Genomic DNA, 16058 nt, shown 5'->3' with positions numbered 1-16058 from the left:
ATTGCTGTGATGCACTTCCCAGAGATCACCTGTCAATCAAACAGTGTGGGCGGAGCTTGGATTTTCTGCTGATGCAGTTTGAGTTTCTCTTTTCTTTGTCTGTTCAGCCATGGTGGCTATCACTGCTCATGCTAATTACCCAGTTCTTCTTCTTCTATCTATTCCAAACATACAGGAAACACCAGGTGTTTAGAACAGCAAATGTCAAAGCTTTCATGAACTGTATATATAGAATCACTATTGTGTTATAGCAATCAGACATTTATTTATATTAAAATGTCTTCCCTTGTATCTGTAACCACCATGAGATTGGGATATGCAACTCTCATTGCACTGGACCTTTTAAAATCCCTCATCATGATGCTGACAGCGCTGACCTTTGACCCCCCCCCCCCCGGGCCCCGCAGGTGACCTTCAAAGCGGAGGACGGCAAGCCCATGGCCATCTGCCAGGTGAGCGTGGAGCCGACGCCCCACGTGGTCGACCAGGCTTTCCGACTCTACCACCCCGAGCTCTGCTTCCTCAAGAAGGCCATCCGCCTGCCGCCCTGGCACGACCCCGCAGGTGACACCGGTTACCCTCTGCACCCCGTGACACCTGCCCCACAGCTTCCCCACCCCCCCTCCCCCCCCCCACACTGTGTCAGGACTGGGTAGGGTGGAGGATGTTAGAGAGAGTTCCAAGTGTTAAGCAAAGTTATTTCTGATTTCTTTGAGCGTGATGAAGAAATCTACAGAAAGCATTTGGTTGGAGTCTTGTTTCTTGTCCTTTTATATTATCAATATTGTTGTTTCATTTAGATTTTTTTTTAGCTCAGTTTTTAGATTGCATTGGTGATTGGTAACTCCATTGTCAACAGATACACTGAAGTCACCACATAGCTCATATCCGACTCTCTTAACATGTATCTTAATAAGTCATTTAGTCTGTTATTGAGTCCTAAAGTCCTAATCTTCTTAAAACAAGTGAAAAAATCTGCTACTGGGCTGAGATAATTTCACTTGTTTCAAATGCAGTTTCACTTGTTTCAGGAATTTTCTAGAAATGAGAGTCAATATCTAAGGCGGATCACTGCACTACTATCAAGAAAATGACACTTGACTCTGGAACATTCTCGAAACGGAGTTGATTTGCATCAGAAACGAGTGAAACGATCTCATCCCGGTGGCAGATTGTTTCACTTATTCGAAGAAAAGTAGGACTCAATATTAGACTGAATGACTTCAAACTGCGAGGTGAACTCCGGTGTCACCTCCTTCTACATCTCGGCAGTTATCACGCCATTAAGTCTGCCGTCTCTCTCTCTCCTTCCTTTGAGCAGTCGGAGACCCAGACGCCGGGACCCGCGTTTCCGTGCGCTGCAGCGACCCCAACGTCATCTGCCAGACACGGATGTTGGTGAGAGAGCGGCGATTTTCACTTCCCCCTGCTGAAAAAAAAAAAAATCGGGCCAGGCTGAAATTGGCAGGGGATTAATTACCGAACCGATTGCCTAAAGAGTAACTTCTGTCGAGTTGGAGGGGAGGGGGGAGGGCGCTTTATTGTAGCCGTCTTTGTCATGAATTGAAATGACATTTTTTTTCTTTTTAAACTCAGCTTTTTTGATACACAAAAGACGTTGCCCTCGCGCCACGCCGCACGCTTTGAAAGTGGTAATGGGGAAGGTTTCCATTTTTTTTTTTAAAACCTCTTTCTGCCTTTTATGTGTGTGTTTCTTTTTTTCTGTCTAGGCACCGGGAGAGCCGCAGGATGTGTACTTGAAAGTGCCGGGAAGTCCCAGTCCGCACATAAAAATGTTCTTCGTTATGGTTTTCACGTATGTATGATTTACCGTTTAGGCACACCGTATACGCCGCACACAAATAAACACAACTCAGCCTGAGGAAACGGGTCTTTTTTTGGGACTAATTAAATTGTTCATGCAGGCTGAATTTAATTAACTAATCAGATAGGGGATTGGCGGCCTGATTGACTTCTGTGCCAGAGCCGGTTCTCTAATTCTTCTAAAACTACATTAGGGTTAGATCAATATATGGGTTTATTGACATATGGGGTCGATATTGGCCTTTTATGAAAAATCAGATATCTGGTCCAGTCAGTGTCGTCCAACTCTGATGTGATGGATATGATGCAGTTTGCTTGATTACATGTTCATTGCAGAATTGATCAATAACTACACTCATTGTCTATGGGAAGCCCTGAACCTAAGGTGATTCTAATGAGACATTTTGATCGGATTCCACACAAACATGCATGAATATGTTCTTCTTCTTCTTTTATCCTGGGTTTCAATGGAAAATTCTAGTTAATATTCAATATCAGCTTAAAGTAGCAGCTATTGGCAGCTTCAATCTAAAAATATCTGTATTGTATGAGCCTTCAAAACCCCATATCACACCGCAAAACACAACCATCTTAAGTCATTTAGTCTCATATTCAACCTTGAAATCTTATTTTTCTTAAACCAAGAGACAAATTCTGTGGAGTGAGATCACTCCACTTGTTTCGGGAATTTTCTAGAAATGAGTGTCAGTATCTTTAAACGAAAATGTCAGAATAAGGCAGATCACTGCACTGCTCTCAAGAAAATGACACTTGATTCTACAAAATTCTCCACACAAATTGATCGGCATTGGAAACAAGTGACATGATCTAACGCCATTGGCAGACGTCTTGACTTGTTTGAAGAAAATTACGATTTTGGGACTCAATAATACTAAACGACTTATTAAGATTGAGATTTTTTTTTGCAGTGCAGTCGAAGCCTAATTCAGATTTCTCTTGAGTATGAGACTCTGTGAAGTGCTATTGTCTTCCAAGAGGGCTGAACAGGGTCACTCCACCACCTCCTACTCAGAGCCGTCAAAGTCAAGGCTGCTCTTCCTCGACGGCGGCGGGGGGGGGGGGTGGGGGGTCAGCCTCTCCGCCGGGACTCGAGGGGGGGGGTGATGATGTTGATGATGATGTTTTTTCTCTCCTCTCCGCAGCGATAAGTGGACGGCGGCCCCCTCCCAGATCTGGCAGATTTACGTGCACTTCCTGGAGCGGGTGGACGTCAGCTGCGTGACCGGCCAGCAGAGCTGTCAGTCGCTGGTGCTGCGGGGGGGCAAGCAGGCCGCTCGCAAGGTCAAGTGCTTCTCCTCGCACCCGCGGGAGATCGAGGTACGTTCCCCCCCCCCCCCCTCGCCACCCCAAACAGTTAACAATAGGCCGTCTGCTCCGGGAACATATGAAAAAAAAAAACGCCCTCCATCCATTTTTTAACAGATCTTTTCTTATTCATAACTGGGTACAAGAGGTGGGAGGGAGACTCTGACAACGCTTCTGACGGAGAACTAAAAGGGCATCGCATATTACTCCACCACCCCCCCCACCCCCCCTCCCAAAAAAAAAGAAAAAAAAAAAAAAAGAAAAATTGAACTGTCACATACGATCCAAACGTGTTTTCGTGGGGTTATTGGCTGGAAAAGTCGACAGATGTATTTTTTTTTTTTTAAAAGATTTCACCGGACGCTTTGATGTGACTCTCAGGCAGGTTAGCTCGCCGCGTCGGGAAGAAGAAAAAAAAAAAAAAAAAAGGAAGAAGTCTTATGAAGCGGGATAAAGCCCCCGCCGCCGGAAGAATGGCTTTGCCTTTTTCTCCGACAGATTGAATAAAGGAACCGCGCAGTAAATCTCATTCTCACACCCTTCTGTCTCTGTCACTTTCTCCCCTCTTCTCTCGTACTCTTTTCATCGTCTGCCCCCCCCCCCCCCCCTCCTCCTTTGCCTTTCACCCTCTCTCTCACCCCATCTCTTCTCCTGGAATCTGTTTCCCCTATTTCTCTCTCGACTCTTTTAACTACTTTGTGCCGTTACTTTCTCCGTCCTTTACCTCTCCTTATAAAATGTCTCTCTACTCTCTCTCTCTCTCTTTCTCATCCCTCCCTCCTCGGCAGGTGGACCCGGCGGGCGTGTTCGTCCTGCCCCCCGCGGCGGTGCAGGAGCTCCAGCTGAGGGTGCAGCCGTGGCGGGCGGGCAGCCGCTTCCTGTACGTCAGCGCGGTGGACGTGGAGCACCGGCGGCTCGTCACCGCCTGGCTGCTCTGCCTCAACGTCCACCGGCCCGTGCTCTCCAAGGTGAAGTAGTGGACATTTATTTATTTTATTTTTTTTATTTTTTTTATCAATGCTGTGGTGTTTTTGCACTGCACTTACCAGAGATCACCTGTCAATCAAACAGTATATTTACAAACTAGGGCTGGGCAATATATCGATATTATATCGTTATCGTGATATGAGACTAGATATCGTCTTAGATTTTGGATATCGTAATATCGTGATGTGGCATAAGTGTCTTTTCCTGGTTTTAAAGGCTGCATTACAGTAAAGTGATGTCATTTTCTGAATTTACCAGACTGTTCTAGCTGTTCTATTATTTGCCTTTACCCACTTAGTCATTATATCCACATTACTGATGATTATTTATCAAAAATCTCATTGTGTAAATATTATGTGAAAGCACCAATAGTCATCCCTACAATACTGTCGCAATATCGATATCAAGGTATTTGGTCAAAAATATATGATATGATATTTATATGATATATGATATTTGATTTTGTCCATATCGCCCAGCCCTACTTACAACTGAACATTTAGCCCACTTCATAGAAAATACCGAGATATATATTGTGTATCGCCATTCAGCCTAAAAATACCGAGATATGATTTTTGGTCCATATCGCCCAGCCCTATTACAAACAGACATTGATTTAGGCAAGGCAAGGTAAACTTTATTTATATAGCACATTTCATACACAAGGCAAATACAATGTGCTGCACATAAAACAGAAAAAATACATAAAATGACATTAAAAACGAAAGAAAGAAAGATATTGAGCAGTCACTCTCACACTGGTGTCACTTCTGGTCAGCCAGTACAACTTCTCTGAGAGTGACTCCTTCAATTTTTCCTCTCAAAAGAGTCTTTCCAGTGGTCTTACCCCCCCTACAGGCCCCACAGCCCCTATAGGACTTGTAAATGTTCCTCTAGAACAATACACAGATCATCTAAACAATTACAATTATAAACTTCCAAGAAATCCTTCAATTCTCAATACAGGTTTGAGGATCCCGTCAGAGCGGAGAAACTACTCACCAGAGTTCCTCTAGACTCTAGACTTCCTCTATACTTTTGTATAAAATAGGCAAAACATAAATAAAAGAAAAAAAAAAAATAAATAAAGATAACAACTGTTACATCTACATACAGATGATTTAGCAGAAGGCCACAGAGAAAAGGAATGTACACGAAATGTCGGATTGCGATACGATACGGATACCGATACGATATAATATGATACAATATATGATACGAAACGATACAATATGATACGATATGAAACGATACAATATGATACGATATGAAACGAAACGATACAATACAATATGGTACGATACGAAACGATACAATATGATACGATATGAAATGAAACAATATGATACAATACAATATGATACGATATGATACAATATGATATGGTACGATACAATATGGTACGATACAATATGGGATGATACAATACGGTACGATACGATACAATATGTTATGGTACGATATGATACGATACGATATGGTACGATACGATACAATATGATACGATATGATGCAATATGACATGATGCGACGCGATACCGATACCAATATCATACAATAAATTATTGCTAGATTAGACTAGATTATGACTTTAACGGCAAAAAACTATCCATCTTCAAAAGGCATTCAATCTTCAGAGTGTCCAAAATGCTTAGAATCAGAGAAACTGAAAATGAGTATTAAAACTGCTGGAAACAAGTGGCATTATCTCAGCCTACTGGAACAACTGTACACTTTTTTTTTAAAGAAAAATAAACGTCCTTTCTTTCCAGTCACTCACACACACACACACACACATTTGTGTCCCATTTGTCTGTTAAGAGTCTTTAAGTGTTAAGTTTACCTGCAGTTGAAGGCCAGAGTCAGCGAAAAAATAAGGGAAAGAGAGAGAGAGATACCACACAATGCTTTCTACAATGTCTATGTCCTTATTGGTTTATGAATTACATAATTTTGGAACTGTTTCACGTTATTATAGACAGAGTGAGGGAGCGGGACAGCGAGAGGCGAGCAGTGTCCTAGGACGGCTGTGTAAAGCCACGCTCTTTAACCTGCTCGCCGCGGTCTGGCCCATTCCCCCCCGAACGACCTACTTCCCCCTCCAGAACGACTGCATGAGTCATTACTATGATGGCTTTCTCTCCATTTACAGCCCCCTCCATATTGTTAATGGACAAACTCTTCTCAGTGAGATCTTCTGCAATAAAGGAATCTCGTGTTTTGGGGGGGGGGTCTGATATTATGTGTGACACGCGTTACGCAACAGGGTTTGGCTCATAGACTTTTATTTTATCTCGCGTCATCGTCAATTTCGGGGCTCTCAATCCACTCCAAGCGTTCTATGATTATCGCCGACGTGGTGGTAGATCCGACTTTGATAATGACTCTCCTTTCCCCCCCGCTGTCAAGGGCAACGGTGTGATGAATACCCGTTTGACTCAAAGCCGTCGGGGACTCGGAATCACATCCCGTGCTTATTTGGATATCCTCATGTACAGCGTGTACTCGCCGTCTCGGGTTTGAAACCAGTTCGCGAAGTTCTCAAAAGTCCATCATCTTCATTAAAGCAGAAAGTCCATAAAATCTATTTGGTATTATTGCAGAGCTAAATCCTTAGAGTGCATCATTCGAAAGTACATATCTTGTGTTTTTATTGCCCTGTACTCTGAATGAGGTTTGAGCATCTTAAAAAGCACTATACAAATAACTTTTAACCCTAATTTAATCAGGCAGTGTGACACATTCATATTTAGAAAAACTGCCAAAGTCGCAGACAGTGTGCAGCATAGGCAGTGTGTAGAGAGTGGACATGCTCAGTATCGCCACAGCTGTTTACTTGTTGGCCTGAGCGGCTCAACTGGATCACAGTGCAATGAAATGTATTCTTGTCATTAGTTTTCTTTATGTGGCTCGTGGCTGTTGTTGAGCCTGGGCCCCGAGGGTGGGGGGTGGGGGGTGGGTGTGGATGGGGGACGTATCCTGGGCGAGTTGGACATTTCCAGCCCCCTAAATAGCTTGTGTCAGGAAAAGGCTAAGGGGAGCTGATCCCAGGCCAGCACCCAAAGCCAATCCCCACAAGAACTGTCTGTCTGACTTTCTGACCAACTGTCTAACTAACTGACTGACTGTCTAACTGGCTGACTGTATGACCCACTATCAAAGGCTCCACACTGCAGCTGATGTTTTCTAATCAGTGCGAACAGCAAAAAGCCGCATGGAGCCACTTTTTTTTTTTTCAATTCCGATCCGGGCCACATGGACATCACAAAATCAGATCTCAAGGCGTGCAGCCTACCTTCAATAAGTAAATCTCAATCTTAATCTTCTTCATTCAACTGAGACAACTGTCGTAAATTCAGTGCCCACAGCAGCTTGGCTTCTGTCCCGGACCCATGTGTCTCTGTTCTCGGAGGTAGCAACAAGCAGAGCAGATAAGGCGAGGACTATTGCCTTCGCCATTTTTCTTTTTCTTGCCTGTGCCATCATCTGCTGATTCTGACTTTAGCATTTAGAATTTAGCAGTGTCCAAAGAGTCCATTCATTCCATATTGCAGTCCATTCCATGTTAACTAGAAGACTATTCCACATAGAAGCACGGCTACAGGAGCGGATGTGACATCTTTTGTTATTGTTACTCCGTGCATTGTCTTCTTGACAGCGCATGTCTTTTCCACATCGCTGTCAGCTCATATTGTTATCGGATATGAGTTACATCTTCCAACAGATATGAAGTCATCCAAAAAAAAAAAAAAAAAAATCGGATATGAGCAGCAGTTTGGAATCGAGCATGAATTTTGAACGTAGCCTAACTGTTGGAGTGACTGACTGTGTGTGTGTGTGTGTGTGCAGGCATTCGAAGTGTGTGTCCCGGTAGGCAGCGGTCGCGGCAGCTCCAGGAGGATCACCTACACCAACCCTTACACCAGCAGGCAGGCCTTCCTGCTGCGCTCCGACCACCCGGACCTGCTCCAGTTTAAGGAAGACAAGTTCCAGGTGAGACCAGACGGGAACACATGGACTTAAACCTTATTTTCATTTAAGCATTTCTTGTTATTTAAATGCGTGAGGTAGGGAATGGCTGCAGGAGTTATCAGCCACCTAACATAATTTCATTAGAATGGGTTTCAGTCGTCTAAATGCTGTTTCAGATGCTTTTATTTATCCTGACAAGAGTGAAATTCTGGGGGAAACACTGAATACTTGAGAATGGTCAAACTGAAAGATATTGAATATTGGCACAAAATACTGCATATTGGCAGCTTCAATCCAAAAATATCAGTATGGGCGTCTCAGAAACTTTCTCCATAAAGAAAGCATTTGGAAAGACACTAAAAGGAATTCTATGGATTTTGAAACTACTACATTCTGACTAAATCTGGAACTTCTCTTTTAGCATTTTCTGGTCAGAAGCTGGTAATTGCATATTAACAGTCATAATGTCACAAACCTGGGAGATGAAATTAGCTTCATAACGTGAGCAAATGACAGTAAATCAACAATACACAGGCTTGTCTACTTTCAATGCTTTTTATCACATCTACAGTACATGTTAAACATTATAAAAGCATTATAAACGGCTCTTGAAATCATGTTGGAATGCAGGCGAGACGTTTATTCTTTTTTTGAAATGTCTGAGCTCTAATCACGACTGATCCCGGCTGGATGATGTCTAGGGGTGGCGGAACACTATCTTGCTGCACCGGCTTCTATGGCTATCGTCACGGATCACTATCTAGCTACGCTGCAGCAACAACATCGATTAGGCATCAAAGCCCCGCGCTACTGTGCGGATGTTTGCACTCATCAAAACCTTGAGGGGAAAATAGTTTTTGACTGACGTTTTAGTATTAACCGCAGTCTTTTCCTGGTCAAGTCAGATATGCGAGAAAATGTTTTTTACTTACCAGTCGTGAGGCATTGATTTCTGAGTGAAAGATTGACTACTTGCTTGCTCAAAACAAACTAGGAGGAATGTAATTATTATTATTATGAAATTCAGTGTTTCCCCTAGAATGTTTTTTCAGGCCTGGTGGTACGCACCGAAAAAAACCCTAAACAGCAGGTGGTCTGCAATTTATATTTGCGTTCAAATTTTTGTTCGCTCGGTATATTCAAGTCTTAAAACAAAGTGATGCCTTAATAAGCTGAATTTATTACATAAAAATAAGCTGTATAAACTATGACCCTTTGCAAACCATTAGCACATCATGAACACAGTGTGCATGATTCATTGCTGCACTTTATCTTCCTTGGTGCCGGGGGTGCCAGTCAGGATCAGGCCTGACAGTATTAAGGTTAAATCGTCAAAAGTCAAGTGAGTCAAGAGTCAAAACCTCCCACAATGGACCCATGAAATGATCAAACATGTCATGAACCCAGAAAAACCTGTGTAACAGTTGAAACCAGCAACCATAGACAAAATGAATATTCTTTAAACAAAATCACCACACACACACACACACACACACAAGGAGTCAGATATTGTCCACCATTTGTATTAGAATATTCTTTAGTTCAAGACCGTTAAAGAAAAGAGTCCAAAGCTCCATTCCAGAATTTCCTTATGACCAAAAATAAAATAGATGTAAGTTCCTTTAGAACAGTGATTCTCAACCTTTTTCATATTTACTTGGAAAATTTACTTGGAAGGGAGCGGGTTGGAGCGGAACAGGAGAGGTGAATGCCGGCTATCGATTGGGTGGATAAGTGGGTGTGTAAAAGGGTGCTCCAAAACCAAAATAAAAGTTTTTATGAGTTTTTAAGAGTTTCCCAGACAACGACACAGAGGCTGACTCACATTTCGGAACAGCGGCGCACAGAGGCTCCCAAACGCAAATGATTATTGATTTCTGAATGAATGGATATTTGGCGTTATTTTTTACATTAAAAAAAACAATTTTTTTTGGCCTGGCGGGTGGTTCTCGTTGGCTGTACAATTATAGGGGAAACACTGAAATTATTATAATTTCATTTCTGTAAGTCATCAGCCTCCGTGTCTCTAATAGAAGATTCGCTCACTCATAAACAAGTCCATAAACCTGCAGACGTAAACTAGTCATCTGCGTCATTGCCTTTCATTTGCTGAGGAATGATGAAACGGCAAAACAAATGGAAACACGGCATTTTAAATTAACACAGAAATGAATGAAACCGTTTCCAAATGAACTATTAAGGACTTCGCTCCTCGCTCCTGTCCCGAGGACACTGCACCAAACAGACAGAAGGGGGGAGGGGGGAGGGGGAAGAAAAACAACCCATTGTGTTTTCCATCTTGTCAGCATGGCTCCAGGTGTCCTATAACAAATTTATGGGGGCCTGTAGCATTAAGGAAATGCGGAGACACTTTTTACTTCTTGGAAATAACCATCTTACCATGATAAAACCAGTTGTGAGGAGGGAAAAAGCAAAGGCGGGATCAATACTGCTATGCTTTTGGGGAAGATTACAGCATAAATCCTCAAAATTGACCCATATATCCTTTGCTAGCTATTAAAAGAAAACAGCAGGAGAGTTGTGCTGATTGAAATACTGGCAAAACAAACAAAATGGTCCAATAAAGACCTTTCGCACACTGTGAGCCCCCCCAAAAAAAGAAAGCACTAGAACACTGGAGCATTGTTAGTGACCTTCATTAGAGGAAAAGAATAATCAAAGTTGCTCTCTGGCTGGAGATAATTTGGATGCAAAAAAACAAACAAAGTGTATAGAGTCAAGAGGTTAAGCACAGTGAAAAATGCAAACCATCAGTGTGTTTCTTCATGTAATTATTTTCTTGTTTCAGCCAACTCATTAAATTTGGCAATTAGAGGCGAGCCGCAATGTGGGTACAAGGTTATTGATAAAGCCTTTGCTGTCACTTCAGTACATGTCCCTGTAAATGTATTACATTCAGGTAACAAACAGAACCAGATGACCGGTCCAGAAACTCCAAATCCAAAAACATCCTTTAAAGAGGAACTAAACCCCAAACCCAAATCTGTGTCACGCCCAACAACTAATGGTAAAAAGCATTTAACAACGCATTATGTAATAACATGACACAATGTAATACATTTTCACTTCATTATGTAATAACACCCGCATTTTGTAATAATCTGCTGCATTTTGTAATACATAGCTTGAACGCAATATGTAATACATTTCCCCGCATTTTGTAATAAATTATTACATATTGTGGTGTGTATGTGTATGTGTGTCCTGACATTTGTGTGTACCAGTACTTAGATGTTTGTGTCAGTATAACACTCAGTGTTGTGCAGTTTCTATGTCTCTATGAACCCTCAAGTACAGTTTCTATTAAGCTAAGGAATACAGTGACACTTAATGTAGTTTTGACCAGTGAAAGATACTAATCTACTGAACTAATAGTATCTTTTTAAAATGAATTTTGAGTCAGTATGATTCATGCTAGAATGCATAAAATAAACATTGTTGTTATAATGTTATAACGATTTTTATGAATGAAGACATCCATTTTGGTTGGTTATTACCAAAAAAAAAAAGTGCAACTCCCGTATTTTGTAATAACACCCGCAATATGTAATAATTTATTACATAATGCGGGGAAAATTATTACATATTGCGTTCAGGCTGTGTATTACAAAGTGCGACATTATTACAAAATGCGGGTGTTATTACATAATGCGTTGTTACAAAGCATACTACTGAAATCGCCATCTGCTATTGGCTGATCTTTGGTGCCAGATGATGTCACCTTCTATAGAGAACAACAGATGGTGAGATATGTCTCATCAGATCTGGCACCAAAGATCAGCCAATAGCAGATGGGAATTTCAAGTAGCACGCTTTTTACCATGATCTCAGGCTTAATGTCGACTTACACGGATATGGTCACATCTGGTACGTACTACTACTAGCTAGACAGATGCAGAACCTGAGACGTTAACACAGCCACTTCTGAAATACTGAACACGTGAACGATGATTTGTGGCATCCCGCTGTCTGCTCAGATCGGCGGAGGGGAGAGCTACGCCATCGGCCTGCGCTTCGCCCCCAGCCAGAGCCCCGGCTCCGTGGAGATCCTCATCTACGTGAACAACATGGAGGAGAAGACGGAGGAGACGTTCTGCGTGAAAGTCAACTACTCGTGATGTTCGAGTCCGACGGATAGCTGTAGTCACAAATGTCGAATGCGTTTTAAATCATTATACATGAGCGTGAAATGAACTCAACTGCGTACAAACGAGCAATCATTTTGCTATTTGGTGTGTATGAATTTTTTTTTTTACAGCAGATTACAACAGAAGCTCCTATTTTTATTATCAAACGCATTGTGTTTTGTTTTTTTTTCTAGGGGGAGGTGGGATATACTGTACTGTATGTATAAGTAATAACAGGGAAAGGCCTTTTCTGTTTGGCCTAGATGAGCTTTGCTGAATTAGGGTCACATTTCACGAATCAAACGCACTGAATGCAAAACGAGTGGGCTGCTATCTGGAAAAAGCTTTGAACACACAGTTTTTTTATGCTAAATCCTCCGAAAACACTGGAAAACGAATGGAAATCAAACGAAAGATAAACAGGAATTCTTTTCTTTTGCGGCATTGTCAACGTCAAGACCAAATCCCAATAGTGACACTTGTCCCCCCCCCCCATGCAGAGGTGGTGCCGAGGTGAAAGCAATAACATTTTATCGACCGTAATTACCCGGCGAAACCCCCCCGCTCAAACGGCCGAGTTTTTAATCTGAGGCGAGCCGGGGGTTCGCTCTCGACATCCCCCCCCCCCTCACCGCCCCAAACAACCCCCCGTCCTCATCACCGGGCGTTAATAGACGCGGCGCGGTAATGAGGTATGATTTTTCCAGCGAGGGCGCGCATCTCTTCAGATCGCCCTCATTAACACCAGCACCCTTTTAAACCCCTCTCCATCCTCTCCTTTCTCACTCGCTTTTTTTTTCCCTGCGTGCGTCTCTATCGGGAGGCAGAGAGAGAGAGAGAAGAGAGAGAGAGAGAGAGAGAGAGAGAGAGAGAGAGAGAGAGAGAGAGAGAGAGAGAGAGAGAGAGAGAGAGAGAGAGAGAGAGAGAGAGAGAGAGAGAGAGAGAGAGAGAGAGGAGAGAGCCCTTGCACACTCTGCAACAAGCCTTGTCTTATGTAACACAGTTACACAACCCCCCCTCCCCTCCCCGTCACCCCCTACTCCTCCTCGCTTTCTCTCTCTCTCTCTCTCTCTCATTAGAATGCAGGCTGCAAAAAAAAGCCTCAGCACAGCAGCAAAGGCTAATAAATAGAAGGTAGCAAACCCAGCCGGGTACACTTCATCTTCTCTACCTTCTCTAACATCGTTTTTTTTTTTTTTTTTGGGCTTCCAATATATCTGAGGCAAGCCGTCTCGCACGCCCTCTGCTTTTCTTCTCTGTTTTATATAAATATGTGTATAGCTATTCTTACTTAAAGAGTAACTGAACCCCAAATCCAAATCTGTGGTGAAGCCTGACATCTAATGTTGGAAAGTAGGGTACTGCACTGTCCATCTGCTATTGGCTGATCTTTGGTACCTGTTGTACTCTATAGAAGGTGACATCACCTGGCACAAAGACCAACCAATAGCAGATTGCCAGTGCAGTACCCTACTTTTCACCATCAGATAGGCTTCACCACAAATTTGGGTGGGGTTTAGTTTAGAGCTGCAACGATTACTCGATTAGTTGTCAACTATTAAATTAATCGCCAACTATTTTGATAATCGATTAATCGGTTTGAGTAATTTTTTAAGAAAATTAAGTCAAAATTCTCTGATTCCAGCTTCTTAAATGTGAATATTTCCTGGTTTCTTTCCTCCTCTATGACAGTAAACTGAATATCTTTGGGTTGTGGACAAAACAAGACATTTGAGGACGTCATCTTGGGCTTTGGGAAACACTGATCCACATTTTTCACCATTTTCTGACATTTTATAGACCAAACAACTAATCGATTAATCGAGAAAACAATCGACAGATTAATCGACAATGAAAATAATCATTAGTTGCAGCCCTAGTTTAATTCGTTTGCTCCCTATCGCCCCTGACCATCCAGTGATGCTGAAAGCCGCACTAACGTTAACGTTTCGCGTTTTGAAGACTCGCGGAAAGTTTCGTATTTCGCTCTTTCGCAGCAGAACTTAATTTCGACAAATAGAATTGAACGAATTCACGGTGTTTCATTTCGGCGAGGATGAGACGCTCTTCTTCTCGCGATTTTAGGCTGATAACGCGGGCGTATTTTACATTAAAAAAAAAAAAAAAAAAAAAAAAATCTCGCCCCCGGTGCAGCTTTAATATCCGAACCCTGACCTGAAACAGCAGCCTGGAATATGAGCCTCGCGCTTGGTTTTCCCCTGGCGAGGGGCAGAGCGGCGCTGACACCTTATTAGCGGTGCCAGTCCGGTTGTTGTCGGTTCCTCCTGACGGAGCACCGACACCCGACACAACAGCTCACACTGTCTGCTCACCTTGTTAGCGGGGATAGACGGCTGCTGTCTAGTCGCCCGGCCGAGAGAGAGAGAGAGAGAGAGAGAGAGGCAGCCTTGATATTTTGCTGGTGGAGGGATGCCTGTTATATTCCCTTGCAACTAAGAAAAGCCAGGATGGTCTAGCAGCTGGTGTGTGTGTGTGTGTGTGTGTGTGTGTGCAGGGGATTGGCCTGAGCCGTGTGAGTGGGTGCGTGTCTGCGAGAGTGCACGAGGAAGCAGCTATCAAAGAGCGAGCTGGAGGAATATGCAACCTAGCAACCAGCCCTCCTCCTCAGGTGCACCGCTGGCCTGGAACTGCACTGGTACGGAGGAAAAGAGTGTGTGTGTGTTTGTGTGTGTGTTCTTGTAATTCAATCCTTGTGAGAGCTAGTTTCAGTTTTAAACCTTCAGATTGAGGACATTTTGGCCGTTGTTTACTTCTACAAGAGTTTAGATTTGGGTTAGGGATGTAGTGGTGAGAGTTAGGGGAATTAATGTCATCACTGGATGGCCCTTTAAGTACAAGGATGTGTGTGTGGTGCAGTAAATACATGTGAGCAAGCAAAGGAGAGACATGGTACTGTATCTTAAAAACAGCTCGAATGGTAAAAAAGAATCAGATTGACAAACAGGAGGGAGAAAGCAACAAAGAGAGGTGAGCGGCCTGTCTCGTTTTATCCGCCGGAGAGGGACTGGGGGGGGGTCAGATTACGGCGGCAATGTGAGAAGGAGCTCTTAACAAACCGAAATTCAATTACCGCGCCGGGGAATTACCGTGTTACCCGTCTCAGCAGGACCTCACCTCAGCCGAGACCGTCGAGCACAAGGGAAAAAAAAAAGAGAGAGAGAGATGTGTGTTTTCGTCTGAGGGAGCATCACTCAAGACAGTCCTCAGTAGATGGCAGCCTTACACACACAGAGCAAACTCCCCAGTCACCCTCTGCAGTGATGTAATGGTATAAACTGACCTCCAATCTGTGATCATCATAAGGCAAAAAAAAACACACCAATATCACCAGAAATCAGTTCGATTTTCCTCTGTTTCAGGCTTGTTTTTCTAAAAGATCTATCAGTTTTATACTACTTTACTACCATACATACACTGAATTTCAAAGATTTCTGTCAGCCTAAAAAGGTGAGTAAGCTCTATTCCACAAATAAAAAGCTGGGTAAACTGAGTTCAAGTGGCTTTCAACCCTGACCCCCCCTCTTCCTCCTCCCTCCCCCCCTGTCTCCCTGTGTTTGATACTGTTGCTTTAAACCTCTGAACCTCTGGATCAGGTACGTCTTGTTGTATGTTGTAGTGTGTCTGCAAAGAATGTACCCCAGTGGGCTTTGTTTATTTTCAGTTGTAACTAGATTTTCTATTTTTTGTATTTTGATTATATTTATACACTTTCAGGCATTGCCGCAAGGCAGAATAAAATTACCATTTTCCAACACAGAATCTGGATGTGTATGATCATAC

The 16058-nt window shown here is 42.9% G+C and overlaps 1 protein-coding gene across 1 annotated transcript in view; it reads left to right on the top strand.

Annotated features, from left to right (window-relative positions):
* LOC139663302 (nephrocystin-4-like) overlaps positions 1–12248 on the top strand; it is a 31474-nt gene extending 19226 nt beyond the window's left edge. Inside the window, exons 7-13 of the mRNA XM_071541936.1 lie at positions 408–564; positions 1322–1398; positions 1731–1816; positions 2988–3162; positions 3939–4118; positions 7987–8130; positions 12108–12248. Coding sequence (XP_071398037.1) covers positions 408–564; positions 1322–1398; positions 1731–1816; positions 2988–3162; positions 3939–4118; positions 7987–8130; positions 12108–12248 — 960 coding nt within the window. The remainder of the gene's footprint in view (positions 1–407; positions 565–1321; positions 1399–1730; positions 1817–2987; positions 3163–3938; positions 4119–7986; positions 8131–12107) is intronic.
* Positions 12249–16058: the final 3810 nt, after the last annotated feature.

The sequence above is a fragment of the Centroberyx affinis genome, unplaced genomic scaffold, assembly GCF_046629955.1.
Source record: "Centroberyx affinis isolate AG114_WGS23_722 - 3 ecotype Tasmania unplaced genomic scaffold, CSIRO-AGI_Caff_v1 ptg003975l_1, whole genome shotgun sequence".
Classification (NCBI taxonomy): Eukaryota; Metazoa; Chordata; class Actinopteri; order Beryciformes; family Berycidae; genus Centroberyx; species Centroberyx affinis.
The sequence above is the reverse complement of the archived record's forward strand: the minus strand, read 5'-3'. Positions and strand labels throughout refer to the sequence as shown.